The sequence below is a fragment of the Xyrauchen texanus genome, chromosome 26, assembly GCF_025860055.1.
Source record: "Xyrauchen texanus isolate HMW12.3.18 chromosome 26, RBS_HiC_50CHRs, whole genome shotgun sequence".
Taxonomy (NCBI): Eukaryota; Metazoa; Chordata; class Actinopteri; order Cypriniformes; family Catostomidae; genus Xyrauchen; species Xyrauchen texanus.
In genome coordinates, this window is record NC_068301.1 from 12,621,072 (window position 1) to 12,637,278 (window position 16,207).

At 39.3% G+C, this 16,207-nt stretch overlaps 1 protein-coding gene across 2 annotated transcripts; it reads right to left on the reverse strand.

Moving 5' to 3' along the window:
• Positions 1–73: 73 nt before the first annotated feature.
• On the reverse strand, positions 74–15,912 carry wu:fc38h03 (acetylcholinesterase collagenic tail peptide). 2 transcript variants are annotated; one of them, XM_052093589.1, is made up of 17 exons: positions 15,701–15,912; positions 14,843–14,949; positions 14,632–14,748; positions 14,446–14,490; positions 14,323–14,349; positions 10,168–10,239; positions 9,837–9,899; positions 9,667–9,693; positions 9,532–9,576; positions 9,238–9,273; positions 7,787–7,867; positions 6,437–6,533; positions 4,608–4,744; positions 4,335–4,454; positions 2,583–2,709; positions 640–742; positions 74–304 (listed from the first exon to the last, which is right to left on the reverse strand). In XM_052093589.1, the coding sequence occupies exons 1-17, from the start codon at positions 15,801–15,803 to the stop codon at positions 235–237; spliced, it is 1,377 nt and encodes a 458-aa protein (XP_051949549.1). In that variant the 5' UTR covers positions 15,804–15,912; the 3' UTR covers positions 74–234. The 2 variants fall into 2 exon arrangements, with proteins under 2 accessions (XP_051949549.1, XP_051949550.1); XM_052093590.1 differs by lacking the exon at positions 14,323–14,349.
• Between the last annotated feature and the right edge of the window lie 295 nt (positions 15,913–16,207).

A 16,207-nucleotide genomic window follows, 5' to 3' on the forward strand; every position in this document is an offset into this window, starting at 1 on the left:
ACCAGCTCAGCTGCCATTACAAACATTCTAGCTTCAAAGAGCAGGTACTGCAAATAGTGCAATACCCACTGAGTTGTACCTCATAGTGAGTGTGTTTGTGTGTGCATGAGTCATGAGCCAGAAAGAAACAGTCAAATCCTCTTGGATCATCTGCTACATACTTTTTGATCTCAGCAGGCTCTCCCTCATATATGTGTGTATATGTCTGTGTGAATGTATATACTTTTGTGGGCCTTAGGTCCTGTATTTACAGCCAGTGGAGTCGATGTAACATAAGTCCGTGCATCTGAGCTGCCCAAAGGTGCTATACATACAAAAAGATAGAGATCTTTTAGACAAACTGTGTACAACTAGTTAAGTAGATCAGAGTATGTGTGTGAGGGTGGGTCAAGTTTGGTTTACATTTTGAGCACCAAATGTCCCCACGAGGATAGTAAAACATGAATCACGACTTAGTAAACATACTAAATGTCCTAATGAAAATCCCAAAATGCGGTAGGGTATTATAATATATCATTAGCTCAGTATAAAACAATAGAATTCAATGAAAAGTTTGCACTATTATACAAAACAAAGGTGCGTGTGTGTGTGTGTGTGTGTGTGTGTGTGTGTGTGTGTGTGTGAGTGGGGTGTGCATACCTTGGCAGATATAATTTGCAGGTCTGGTAGCCAAAATCCTTCCCGTCACACTCTTCAACTCCCTCATTACGATATCCATCACCACAGTACGCCTTTTTACAGCCTACACATTCACAGAACGAGATACAGATAAAGAACAGGGAGAGACAGAAGAGGAGAAACAAGTTTTTGTGGGTAGTTGCCTGGTTGTTGCTTACTGGCCCAATCAAAAGAGCCATGGTCCCTACATATATCTCAAGTCCCTCCTTTTAAGATCTATTGCATTATAAGTCTAGTAGGGGCTTGTTTGAATACCTAACCCTAAGTATGAGCAATTGTAATTGTGATTGAGACAGGGCGGCGGGCGTGGCCGGGTTGTGATTTTACACACCCGGCCCCTTATCAGGCTAATCAAGCATCTGAGAAGGATAAAGACCGACTGTGGAGGCTTGATTAGCCTGATAAAGGGCCGGGTGTGTAAAATCACAACTCGGCCCCTGTCACAGTGATGTTAGCCACTAAATAATTGTTGTATGTTTATGGATTTGTATTGTTAGTACAACTATCAGAAATAACGTGTTAACGCATGCAATTAATTTTTCTTAATTACTGTTAATACAGCATAACGCATTAACACTTTTGGAAAGGTGGAATCTTTGCGATGTGTCCACCTGGAATCATTACACACCACCAACACACTCACAACAGCGCTTCCGTGTCAGTGATAAAATTATGGAGAAATGACCTCTTAATGCTATTTGATGTAAAAAACCAGCCCAGATGGGATTGTGATTGAAATCAAGTATTTTTCAGTCTATGTAAGGTGCATTTTAATTACCACAAAAGCATGTCAAGCCTTTACTATCACCAAAATGCAGAATGAGATGTTTTTGCCTGCAAGCGCTTTTCATGTGGAGTTCAAACTGCGCTCGACACTGGCATTGATGCCCTGATGCGAATCATGAACGCGGCTTCACGTTTGCTGTAGGAAAGATTATAGCCACATTCACGGGCAGACTAGTATTGTGGAAGAAGAGTGTTTAAGAGATTTAATGCCAATTGAAATTAATATTCAACCTATTTGTGGACTAGTTCTTTCAATTAGTCAACCTCTCAATTAGATTTTGGGAAATGTTAAATGTTACTTGGTACTATTTTAAGGCATTTCTATCTTTATACTGTAGAAGGCTTTGTTTGGAAAATGTTAATAAAGCATTATATTGTTACAGATTGTTTTATTTTCGTCCCTAAGATGGAAATAAAAGCATTTTGACAGAAAAACAAGTATATATAGTGTCAAATTTCAGCACTTTCAAAATCTGTGATAAATCACAATTAAAAAGAATGTTCCGTGTTCAATGCAAGTTAAGCCCAATAGACATTATTTGTGGCATTATTCTGATTACCACAAAACATTGGAGGGTTTAAACACAGAAATGTGAGGGTTTTATTTTTATAAAAGCATTTGCAGTAATTCTTCTGTTAAAACGTGTGTATTATTTGAGCCGTAAAGTTGTTTAATTTGACATTTTTACAGTCGTTTTGGAGTTTGCTGACATTGCATCATCATGGAAGTGAAGTTGTAAAATGATATATAACTTTACAGAGAAAAGATTAGTAAGTGATTTTAGCACACTAAAATCATGTTTACATGCATACCCTTTATGTCTTGTGGCTAAACTTTTGAGACAGTGTGTATTTTAATGTTAAAAAATTGGCCCCATATACTTCCATTATAAGTGTCTCACTGGAACCAAGATTTTTTTAAAGAAAAGTAGGGACGAGTCAAAATAAATGTTTGTGGTAACCAACATTATGCCACAAATGCTGTCGATTGAGCTCAACTTGTATTGAACCCAGAGCAATCCTTTAACAACAAACAATTATGTGATTAATCATGATTAACATTTTAATCAACTGACAGAACTAATTATTAGTTATATGATTGTGAATATGTGACTCACCCACGCAGTCGTCCGTAACAACCTTGTTTCCATCGTCGCATTCCTCCCCGTTGAGTTCCTGCACCTCCCCATCCCCGCAGACTCCATTCTCTCCCATAATCCTCTCTGTCGCCTGGAGTGGCATCAGCTACAATGAAAACCACAGCTGCTGCTCTCATAAAGCCACTTAAAGATAATTCACTCAAAAATGAAATTATGTCATAATTTATTCATGCTTGTGATTACTTTCTTTCTTCCATGGAACACATACGGATATTTAGGCAAAATGTTAGTCTCAGTCACCATTCTTATTCATTATATATTTACACTCACCTAAAGGATTATTAAGAACACCATACTAATACTGTGTTTGACCCCCTTTCAAGCCTTCAGAACTGCCTGTAATTCTACTGTGGCATTGATTCAACAAGGTGCTGAAAGCATTCTTTAGAAATGTTGGCCCATATTGATAGGATAGCATCTTGCAGTTGATGGAGATTTGTGGGATGCACATCCAGGGCACTGAAGCTCCTGCTCCACCACATCCCAAAGATGCTCTATCTGGGTTGAGATCTGGTGACTGTGGGGGCCATTTTAGTACAGTGAACTCATTGTCATGTTCAAGAAACCAATTTGAAATGATTCTGAGCTTTGTGACATGGTGCATTATCCTGCTGGAAGTAGCCATCAGAGGATGGGTACATGGTGGACATAAAGGGATGGACATGGTCAGAAACAATGCTCAGGTAGGCCGTGGCATTTAAACGATGCCCAATTGGCACTAAGGGGCCTAAAGTGTGCCAAGAAAACATCCCCACACCATTACACCACCACCACCAGCCTGCACAGTGGTAACAAGGCATGATGGATCCATGTTCTCATTCTGATTACGCCAAATTCTGACTCTACCATCTGAATGTCTCAACAGAAATCGAGACTCATCAGACCAGGCAACATTTTTCCAGTCTTCAACTGTCCAATTTTGGTGAGCTCTTGCAAATTGTAGCCTCTTTTTCCTATTTGTAGTGGAGATGAGTGGTACCCGGTGGGGTCTTCTGCTGTTGTAGCCCATCCGCCTCAAGGTTGTGCATGTTGTGGCTTCACAAATGCTTTACTGCATACCTCGGTTGTAACGAGTGGTTATTTCAGGCAAAGTTGCTCTTCTATCAGCTTGAATCAGTCGGCCCATTCTCCTCTGACCTCTAGCATCAACAAGGCATTTTCAGCCCACAGGACTGCCGCGATACTGGATGTTTTTCCTTTTCACACCATTCTTTGTAAACCCTAGAAATGGTTGTAGCGTGAAAATCCAAGTAACTGAGCAGATTGTGAAATACTCAGACCGGCCCGTCTGGCACCAACAACCATGCCACGCTCAAAATTGCTTAAATCACCTTTCTTTCCCATTCTGACATTCAGTTTGGAGTTCAGGAGATTGTCTTGACCAGGACCACACCCCTAAATGCATTGAAGCAACTGCCATGTGATTGGTTGATTAGATAATTGCATTAATGAGAAATTGAACAGGTGTTCCTAATAATCCTTTAGGTGAGTGTACATGTCACCATTCATTTTCAATGATATATATATATATATATATATATATATATATATATATATATATCATTGAAAATTAATGGTGACACAGGCTAAAATTCTTGAGGGTGAGCGAATAATGAATTATTATTATATTATAAGAAATTATTATATATAAATGTTTGGGTGAATGATCCCTTTAAAAGCAGGTGAAAAGTATTCAAGAAGATCAAGTACCTGAATGGGCTCCCATCCATTTTCATCTTTAAAATAAAGAGACTTCTGATCTTTCCTGAAGGCGAGTGCATTGTCTGCGTGGAGACTTTTAAGGTCTTCCTCGCTGCTTACAACAAAAATCTGACCAGAAAGATCACAAAACAGCCTGACTGAAAGGCTGATATGAAGCATACAGAAAGGCTTATTGATTTAATTAGAAACAGGCAAACTAAATCTGATCTTCGGTAAAATAAGTAAAGTTTGCTGGATGGGTACACTGTCTGTGTGGCTTACCGCTGGAACTCGGTCAAATTTGCTACGGTGTTGTAATGGAGCACTGGGTGGGCTGTTTAAAGAAGTGAAACTACAGTCACATTGTCCAGGAGGGCCTTGCAATCCCTTCTCACCCTTTTCTCCAACAACAAACAGTCCTGTACATCATAACAAGACACATATTAACAAAAGCAAATACAAGGTTTTATTCATTCATTTCATTTAATTCAAACGTCAATATTAAACTGAGAAATAAGTTATTGAAATGTTTGCCTGAATGTGAATGACAAACATGTGTCCCTGATTAATCAGTGTGTGTGTTTATATTCTTTAAGATATATTTTGGGGACAAAATTGCTGGAAAATGTCCTCCATAGTTAACCATTAATTACATAACTATACAGTATATCTGACCTTATTTTGGGAAAGTGAAAAGTGGTTCATATAGTATATGAGCTTAATAACGTTTAAGTTACTATTGTAACCTCCGTTCCCTGATGGAGGGAACGAGACTTTGTTTCGAAGAAGCGACACTAGGGGTCTCTCTTGAGAGCCTTGCGCATCTCTGAACTTGAGAAAAGGCCAACGAGAAAGAACAGAGTTAAAGTGGCTGTGGCCAACTTAACACTATCACATGCATCGGGGAAGGTGTTCTTTTCCAACTCCTATTCTTTCAGGGGGAAAATACAGCGTGGAGACTACCACCTGCCCAGGCTAGTGGAGGTAAAGAGTGGCAAAATACATCACATGGGGTTTCAGGCCACATGTGGAAATGGCGCGGTGGTAGATCCCACCTGCTGCGAGGGAGGAGTTGCTACAACATGGCGACCGGGGGACAGCTGGGACTGCTCGTAAGAGGACCGTACCGCGGAAAATATACACAGGGGGATTAATCCACACAGGGGCCCATCCTGTGGAGCACCTATTCCAGTATAGAGTATTTTCAGTACCCGTAGTGGGTCTGGTCAGGGAATTCCTCCACTGAATTTGTGGACCAGAGGGCTAGGGAGGAGTCATCCACTCTCCGATGCAGTGGTGAGCTCATCATCCAGCTCGGGGGGGCTCAAGGGGATAAGCAGACTGGCCGTGAGGCCCGTCAACGAGCGTGTCGGGGGGCGGGTGGTTCGTGGGGATGTACCCAGCGAAACCGAGCCAGCTGCCATCCCCAAATCGCCTCCATAGCCAGCCGGGTCGTCCTCAATCCCGTGGGAAGGAGCGACTCGACCGCAACTTTGCCATGGTAAGGTTCTCGCAGTGAGAACACGAACAATCCACAAAAGCTGCCTTGGTGTGATCGCTCCCCAGACACACGAGGCAGCGTCTGTGACTATTAAGAGCAGAGAGAACCCGACCGCATCCAGGAACTACACAGGGGTGGAAGGGCATCTTTATAAAGACACATAAAAGGACGTTCCATGCCACTGTGTATTGCTCTTTTAGAGAAATAAACTCTTTTAGTGAAAATATTCTCTTTAGAAGCGCTGTCAAAGCACCCAGGGGCACTGTTGTGCAGAGAAGGAGAAAGCCGCTGATATGCGCCATAGATCCAACAGCATATGCTCTGTAGAGATGAAGTGAACAGTCAGTGAATGCAGCTCGCTGATCACACAACCACTCGGCTCTGAAGGAAAAATCTGAATGGACAGACGCATTTCCCTCCCTTTATGGACGAGGCTCTCAAGAGAGACCCCTAGTGAACAGATGGGGAATGTTTGTTTTTTGCCTTTAAATGCTTAAATTGTTTATTTTAGGGTTAGGTCTCCATTGTATTTAGATAGAAGTGTGTGTGTGTGTGTGTGTGTGTGTGTGTGTGTGTGTGTGTGTGTGTGTGTGTGTGTGTGTTTTCTCACCTGATGCAGGTACCCCCGGAGGTCCGGGGTGGCCTGTGGGCCCAGGTGGTCCAATAGGTCCTATGAGCCCCAGAGAACCTTTCTTTCCTTCAGGCCCCTACATAAAGACATTAAAAATAACCAAGCTAAACTCAGAAACAAAACAATACACTCACAAACATATATAAGACACCTACTGCTATACAGTCTACACATATGAGTATTATCTTTCATCTTACAAAGTGGTTGCATCAAATTAGTTTCCAGTTCTGAAATTACATTCAAGTCAGAGGCCTGTGCAGGGATCTAGAGAACCTAAAAGGAGTGTGCGAGGTTCCGTACAAGTTAAGCTCAATCAACAGTATTTGTGGCATAATGTTGATTACCACAAAAATATTTTTTGCCCCTCGTTTATTTAAAAAAGAAGCAAAAATCGCAGTTACACTAAGTCAATTACAATTAAAGTGAATGGGCCCAATTTATAAACATTAAATACACAAGACATAAACATTATACGTGTTTACATGATTGTAGTGTGATAAAATCAATCACCAACCTTATCAGTGTAAAGTTACTAAATAAACACTAAAATCATGTTAACACGTATCATTTTTACCGTCTTGTGGCTATACTTTAGAAAAACACGGTGTATTTTAATATTTATGGACTGGCCCTGTTCACTTCCACTGTAAGTGCCTTACTGTGACCACACATTTTTTATTTAATAAACGGGGACCATTCGAAAATATTTTCTGTGGTAATCAATATTATGCCACAACTGCTGTCTATTTAGCTTTACTTTTGGTAAACCCAGAACATTCCTTTAAATTTCTTTATCATATCATAGCATTGGTCTGATTGATTGTAGGAATGTATGCCGCTGGGTAATGCCTACGATCACAGTCACTTGGTATTTCCCAGCAACTAGTAAAGACATTCCCAGGAAGTGCCTACACGCAGTGTAAAACAAGAGCTTTGAAACATGAGAGGCAGGATGGACCCAACATCAGAGGCTCTACTGGTCCAAATTCAGCAACCAGCACGGAAAGATTGTCAGGTCCTCAGATTACATACAAATAGGCATCAGTGTAAAAGTGACACACACTCACACAGGCACAATCAGACAGGCGGCTGATGTAGAGCAAGTAAAACACAGCGAGAAGGGTTAAGCATGTGTCTCTGTGTTTTAAATATGCCCAAAGCTTCTTCTGCCAAATAATCCTTTCCCTTATCATCACACACTCAAGGTCTCAATATCAAAACAAACTAGAGGAACGCTGATGTATAGCCTCACCCAAAACAAATCAACACAGCTTAATTTATTTGAGTAAGTATGTCTGTGTGAGTGTAGAGTGGTGTTTGTGCTCTCACCTGTTTGCCTCTTTTGCCTGGTCGGCCTGTAGGGCCACGTTTCCCTGATACACCTAGCTCACCCTTGGGTCCCATTTCACCCTAGAGGAGCAACAAGGAGGGGGAGGAGTAGAGAGTGACATATCAGTGACAACCAATACATATTAATGTTACATGCATTAAATTATTTTAGAGGAATACTCTGTATAATGTCAAATTCCGTATGAAATCAAAATTGGAGTTTTTTGGATTTTAGTCCATGTCTTTTAGAATTGAAGCTATCTATATTCTAGTGTACTCCTATAAGTTGATACAATTTAGCAGATATATGCATTTAAAATTTACAGTATTTCTCTTCTGTGAAAACGAACCAAACATAATGATGACTCATATTGTACTACAGATTTTTGTCCAATAATATTAACTCTAGAATGAGAATGCCCCTTCCCTTAATACCACCAGACTCTACCTAGCAACAGAGTGCAACGGTGTCTTAGTATCAGAGGTGGTTTTCCTCATTCGGTTTCTTCCATGGGGATTTCATAAAATCCTCCGTAAAAGAGTTCTAAGCCATAAACCAAATCAACCAACTCCGAGGTGAATCACAACATTACAAACTTTGTTCAGAAGCAAAAAGACGATTTAAAGATCAGACAAAAAGACAAAGGCACAAGGCTGTGCGCTTAACATCTTCTAAAGAACTACGATTCCCATGAAGCATTGAGAATTACTTAATCAAAATAAAAACATAAAAAAATTATAAAACTATTGATTTACAGTTGTTGGGTATACTGTAAGTTTAGAACCTATATAGTTTTATTTTATTGCAAAATATTCATATATATGAATATGAGCTTGGTTGGCAGGCTTTTTTTTCCACACATCTCTAATAGAACTCATTCACAGCAGTCCCATCTTTGAGGCTGTGAGGGATAGACATACAGTCTCTTTAATGGGCTGCACTGTTGTTTAAAGTGTATTTATATTGTTAAGCAGACAAACTTTTGAAAGAAAAAAAGAGTCGTGGAAAATTAGATGTGATGTAGGAGCTTTTTACAGCTTTATACCATGCGTACTATTAAAGAGATGGAAAATGTGTCCCTCACAGCCTCGTTGTCATTCCTGTTAAAAATCAAAGATGGTATCATAATTAAGGTCTAGTGGTGTCTTTTTTTAGGATCATGGGTAGTGTAGTTCTTCATCAGGAATTCCGTTATTAAATATGATTTCTTTTAACTAAATTTGAAATATGCAGACTGATGGCTTTAATGTAAGCATATACCATCGATGAACAACCTCTGAGCTCATGGAAGGTCTGTCTTTAAAGGTTTCTAAGTCATAGTTAAAAATCAATTCACCTGTAGAGAAAATGAATGAGATTTTTTATTTTTGGAACTAGGCTGTTGCGCTCTATACCAAGTAGCTTAAGTAAAACCAGAATATTTCTTTAATAGTTAAATGTCACCTCACACCTTCTGTCCCAGAATCCCAGGTAGTCCATTTGCTCCCTAAAGAGAGAAGACCAAATTCAAAGTTGACAGCACATCTTTTTCAAATAAATATTAGACTAATGTTACATGTATAAACCTAATCTTAAGAAAGCAGAGTAAAACAGTATTAACGTCAAATTCAGTACATGCAAAATTTTTTATTTTTATTATTTTTTTGTACACTTTTTACACAACTTTTCTGCGGCCCCTTTAGCGCTCCCAAGACCCCAGTTTAAAAAACCATAAACATTTCATTTTTAATTCTTAGTCTCTAACCTTGTCTCCTTTTGGACCTGCAGGTCTACGATCACCCCGTGCCCCCTGCAAAGATTAGAATTATTCTCACTTAATCTCAAAAGTCAAATACTCTTAATGTTAATGGAACCTTTAGGTTGCGTTCAACAGACATACCTTCTCACCTTTGTATCCTGGCAAACCCTTTGGGAATAAAGACGATTACTATTTACCAAATGGTTCTTTTCTAATTAAAACTTAAAACTTAAATGAATGGTACCTACCACCATGCATTACTTCCATTATCAACACTAGTTACACATGGAAAAGGATCAAATGTGACTCACTTTAGATCCGGCTGGTCCCCTTATCCCTGGCATTCCCATTAGTCCTGGTTCTCCTTTCTCTCCCTGCCAAAGAGGTCACATATACAGTAAATGCTTAAATGTGCTATTCTTAGGCCTATTCGTCTTGATGGCAGAGACAACAGTCAAGAGTGACACTTGACTCTGATCATGGCCTTGGCAGTTAGTTTGATACCGTCATTTACCATTACGTTGAAGAATAGACACTTCAAGGGAGACGGTGATAACAGATGGCTTGTCATTAATAAAGTCAGAGCAGTATGTGACTAGATTATATTCAGTCAGATGGATTGGAGAGGTAAATCTCACACACCTTAGATCCTTCTGGGCCAGGCAGACCCGGAGCACCTGGTTTTCCAGGCAGACCTAGACGCCCAGTACGACCCTAAGGGGAAAAAATTGTTTATGTGCGAATTTTCTTTTGTACACCAACAGTAGCCCCAACCCAACAAAATCTTGCAGTGCGGCCGAAGTGCTGAGTATACAGAGCCACTTCATTCAAAGATAAACCCCTACTCAGCATCTCTGTCTCTTGGCAGCCCTCCATGCTCCTTTAAAACATCAGCCCATCCAATCGTTCTTCTTTTGAGTGCCCTCTTGGGGCCTGATGTACAAACATCACAAAATGGGTACTGATATGTGCGTATGCAATTTTCACACACACATCAGGATTTATAAAATGATTCATTTAAAAAAAGGTTGCGATCTGATTTTTCACAGCAGTTTTCTTAATTGCTAACTTTGTTTTGCTTCCATAAAAAAAAACATTTTTTTTAAGGATTTAAAAAAACATCCTAAAACCCTTTTTTGTTTTTATTACCTGAGAAGTAAAATTGCACAAGTTAGGTTAGGTTTATGCTTAATACACTCAAAAATCATTTCTCAATGGTCAGAGAGTATAGGCTAATAACAATGTATATTCTACATATAATAAGATGCACTCACTGAGCACTTCATTAGGAACACCATGGTCCTAATAAAGTGCTCGACATGGTCTTATTGTAGCCCATCCGCCTCAAGGTTTGACGTGTTGTGCATTCTGAGATGCTATTCTGTTCACTACAATTGTACAGAGTGGTTATCTGAGTTACCGCAGACTTTCTGTCAGCTCAAACCAGCCTAGCCATTCTCTGTTGTCCTCTCTCATAAACAAGGCATATTTGGATGCTTTTTATTCTGAGTAAACTCTAAAGACTGTTGTGCTTGAAATCCCAGGAGATCCGCAGTTACAGAAATACTCAAACCAGCAATCAACAATCCTGCCATGGTCGAAATCACTGAGATCAATTTTTCCCCCATTCTGATGCTCCTGACCTGTATCTGCATGATTTTATGCATTTCGCTGCTGCCACACAATTGGCTGATTAGATAATCACATGAATAAGTAGGTGTACAGGCCTTACTAATAATGTGCATTGTGACTGTATATTCTCTGTAAGTCTTAATATGCAATAATGTTTCTCAGGTAAATTGATCTTGTTTAAAGGATGTTTAGATATTTTTACAATAAAACAATAAATTATTTTTAGCAGCAGCGCCTATTCTTCGTTCTATTTTCCAAGTTTCTCGCACAGTTGAATGCAGCAGTGTCATGTTTTCATATGGTAATTATATGCAGATGAAGTTACGCATAGTAAAAACAGGCGTTGTAAGCTCCATATATGGTTATTTCGGGAGGAGACAGGGTGGGGAATGCTGCATGTGCATGTATGCTCAGTCTTCTAAAGGTAACATATGAAAACTTATGTGCATATGCATAATCTGACTTATGTGCTTGTGCACACTTTAGTATTAAATTTACACAACGTTTCATACATGAGGCCCCAGGTCTCATTTCTTTCAAACATTTTGGGGGTAACTGACTAAGAATAAATTGCTCGTGCCAGTTTTAGTGCCATATACACAAAAGGAATTGTGGAAATCAGGTAACAGCACAAACATGCCCACAAAATTAGTGCTGAGCACAATTTTTATGTCACAATTACACATTTTGCAGTCCGGTTCTGAGTGCTAGGTTGTAGAGGATGCAGAAGACTACTACAATCTGACATATTTTACTGGGACTGAACAGCACAGCTGATCACACCAATGTGATCTAGGCACCTTAATTGGCTGTTTAAAATGCTAGAAGTGGCTACACTTGACTTTGTGTCTGGATAGGTTATAATGCTCTTCTCCATCATTCAAGCATGGTATGATGAATTGCTGTTGCTATGATTAATAGAAAATGTACACAAACATCTCTTTTAAAATTCAGTTTACCGCCTGCTTTTCATGGGCATCCATTGTGTACTTTTTCCATCCGTTTTTACTTAAAGGAATAGTTAAGCCAAAAATGAAAATTCTGTCATAATTTACTCACCCTCATGTTGTTCTAAACCCACATGACTTACTTTCTTCATTGTGGACCACAAAAGAAGATGCTAGGCAGAGTAAAAGCTTTAGTCACCATTCACTGTCACTGGATGGAAAAAACTATGCAAAAAAAGTTAATGGTGACTGAGACTGTTACTATCATGCCTAACATCTCCTTTTGGGTTCCAAGTAAGTTATGTGGATTTGGAACAACATGAGGGTGAGTAAATGATGACAGAATTTTAATTTTGGGTTAACTATCCCTTTAAGGTGCTTGAGAGTTCAGTATGTGTTTTGACTAAGAGCAGCAGTACGGTACTGAGATTAATGTCTGTGTTTAGCGATATTGCAGGGCAGAACTGCAGTGGACTGCAGACAGGCTTAACTACAGCACATGGCTTGACACCCTTTAAAACATTCAGTTGCACCCAGAGAGCATGTCATAAACAGTAATGGACTGTAAAATGACAAGACAACTGCTTAATAGATTCTATAAAGATTCTTTTTGTGTTTAGAACAGGAAAACATTAATGACTCGGGTCTGCTCTACTGTTAACAGGGTCTGTTTCAAAACGTAGTGAGCTGCCTACTTGCTTACTACATAGGCAGCTGTCTTCTATGGCAGCATCTTTACCGAAATGAAGCCTCATAAGAGACCAATTTGGAACACTCTTCATAGGCAGCAACTTCATATTGCTCCTCACTCGCAGTGCATGGGATACTCAACTTGCAATGCAAGAGGAAATACGCAATACTCTACTGAGCATAAATATACAGTATCACAGACACATTTTGGGCAGAATAGTCAGTTTTCTATCATTTTAAAATAATTTATAAATACTTTTCAGTACAGAACATATAAGTATATTTATAATCATAAGTTATCTCACTTCGTCCTCCGTTTTAGATTTATTTTTCCACTGAGCTTATTACAGTGCATAATGGCAGGGTTTTTTTTTTTAATGGGGTCCAGCGAACCCCAGGGGGCCGCAAGGGGGTGCTAGGGGGTCTGTGGAAAAAAAGTTTTCAAGAACGTAAAAAAGTAAAAATCTATGTTAACCTGCTTCCAGCCAGGTCTCCTAAGCAACCAAATTGGCCCGGTTGCTAGGAAGGGTAGAGTCACCTCGTGGTCGCTATAATGTGGTTCTCGCTCTCTGTGGGGCGTGTGGTGAGTTGTGCGTGGATGCCGCGGAGAATAGGATGCCTCCACACACACTATGTCTCCATGGTAACGCGCTCAACAAGCCACATGATAAGTTGCCCGGATTGACTGTCTCAAGACGTAGAGGCAACTGAGATTCGTCACTACGTCACCACGAGGGCTTAGAGGGCATTGGGTATTGGGCATTCCAAATTGGGGAGAAAAGGGGAGAAATTTTTTTATAAAAGCTATATTAAACGAATTTGACATTATTGCCATTTCAGTTTTATCAATATGTTTCTCTTTAGGTTTATACATTTGACATTACTCAGTTATTGAGTAGAAAAAAAAGATAACCTGTCAATGTACTAATGTAGTTGGCTAAGTATTTTCCAGATAATTAGAAATGCACCGTTATGAACATTTTTGGAAGACAAAAAACAATAGGCAGATATCAAGATTTTTGCCACTTACTTATTTTGTCATCAGATCACAGTTTTGCTTAGAAATTATGCTTTAAAATGTACACAGAGGTACAAATGCTATTTTATTGTTTTTAAAATATTTAAAAAACCAATGGTTTATATTGATGTTTTATATTAACAGTTATACCCAATGGTTTTAAACTGGTCAATAATTAACCGATACACTGGTGCATCCCTCTAGATAATAATTAAATTATGTATTTTGGCTTTCATACTATTTCAATCATCTTTATAATATCACACAAAACATTTTTTCTTTTTTCTGGTATTTATAAACAAAAATATTAAGTGACCTTGAAATATTTTCGGAGGGGGTCCCTCGCAAGGTGGTTTTCCTGCATTATGGGATTGCCTTAGTGTTAGGAGTGTGCCAATGATGCCTTAAAGTGCTACCTTCAGAGGAAGCTCACTAGGTTTTGGAACAGACCCATAGTATGCATGCATGCTGTCCACATCAATATAATTATAATATTGAACATATTCTGACCTTTGACCCTGGCCGTCCTATGTCACCCTACAGTAGAAGAGAAGAATTCTTTAATTTTGTATTTTCTTACTAAGAGAACGTGAAGCAATTAATTTCTATTTACCGAAAGTTTAACAATCTCACCTTATCTCCTATGGGTCCCTGTAGCCCTGGGATGCCACCATGACCCTAAAATAATTAGATACATTTCAATCTATATATGAAGAGCTAAAATACTAGTTCACACAAACATTTAAATATGATAGCTTTGTACGAGAAAGAGACTGAATTAAGTCATGACTTTAGAATCTCTTTCTTCCTTTCCCTTACCTGTGGTCCAACAGGACCAGGAGGTCCCGCCGGTCCTGCCGCACAGTGATCTGTCACCTGTTCCTCATCCTCATCCTCCTCTCTCCCTCTTACCCTCTCCACAGGCCCAGCGAGGACCTTGAAAAACAGATTAAATAGGCTTTACTTAGAAACAGACATGCTGTCATTAAACACAGCTGTAAAAATTATTCATGCAATTATCATTACTCACAGGTACCCTTTTCCAGACACTAGGAGGGGGCAAGAACAAAGGAGGGGGAGGCGGGGCCAGCAGACAACATGGATCAAATCTTCTCAAGACATTATATGGGCCGGGGGCTGAAGCATACACAACACAACCAATCAGAAGCCAAAGATCGATTAAAATGAACGACATAATCAACAACTCGTCCGCATCACTGGCATGAAATACCCGCAGCACTGCAGTGATTAATTACACTGATTAATTGAAGCATTGCAGTATAGTTGAAGTGCTCTTTAAGATATCACCATACCACACATATTTCACTGATACACGACTGAAAAACATAAACGAGAATGTATATGCGCAAGCATGTTTTTAAATAGCAACACGATGAAGAAATGAAGAAAAAATAACCATGCAAGTTAAATTTAATCAGAAGAAATATGCAAAAGTTTTACACTAATATCTATATTAATGTGCTGAACAGGATTTCATGACATGCAAAACATTGTAACATACGAACTTTATCAACAGGCTATCTGAAGCATTCATTTTTTGAAAAGTTTATGCAGAAAATATTGTAAAATATTAAACAGAGCCAATAATAGCTACGTTTATGAATGCACAATAACGTTTAAACCATTTCTACGCCTAATAAATGCATATATAAAAACATAAAATACATATAATGTTGGCTACGCATAATTCTATTCACATACATATTTATGTCTAAAACTATAAACATACGATTTACATTTTAAACACATACTTGCTGATGTAAATATACGTAGCTGACACCACTCGATCGTTATCGCAAACAAATATTCACGTTCTAGCTCACACGTGCGCAAACGTGAATTCGCGCGCTCAATCTGTCTTTCATACCTGCAGTAATCGGGAGAATATTCTCGAGACTGATCGGTGAAAGGTACGCTGTCACAGAGTACAGCAGAAACTGCAGCTGTATACCAATCCTGCTCATGGCCATGTTTCTATATTAGTGTGTCAAAAAGACATATAGCTGAGTCGGTGCACGCCCTCTGCTCTCTCATCCAGTTTAAAATACCAGCAGCTCTCCCTCGCACACCCTATTTTCTGCTGCCACTGTCTCGTCTGTCAGTGTGGCTCTGTTATTAAGTCGTAAGAATGCTTCCCACGGAGTCTATGGGAATCTCCATGCGCGACTACTATTACAGGAACTGACATCTGAACCACCCTCTCCAGTCCTTCATGCCAAGATTAGACCCCCTTACTACCACCATACATTTAATACACACTAACAGACTCTACGGCTGTAATACAAGGCAGGCGTGTGAATATAATATCATTATTTTAATTTAGCTGCATTACTTTCTGGCTCCGTTAAAGTCAGGCATTTATAAAAACATATTA

Bases quoted from the DNA above. Each gene is read 5' to 3' on its own strand.
- wu:fc38h03 (XM_052093589.1), bottom strand. From the start codon at position 15,803: ATGGCCATGAGCAGGATTGGTATACAGCTGCAGTTTCTGCTGTACTCT. The intron at 4,455-4,607 runs GTAAGCCACACA...CTTTCTGGTCAG, and splicing joins AATTTGACCGAGTTCCAGCG to ATTTTTGTTGTAAGCAGCGA. The intron at 2,710-4,334 runs GTACTTGATCTT...TTTTCATTGTAG, and splicing joins ATGGATGGGAGCCCATTCAG to CTGATGCCACTCCAGGCGAC.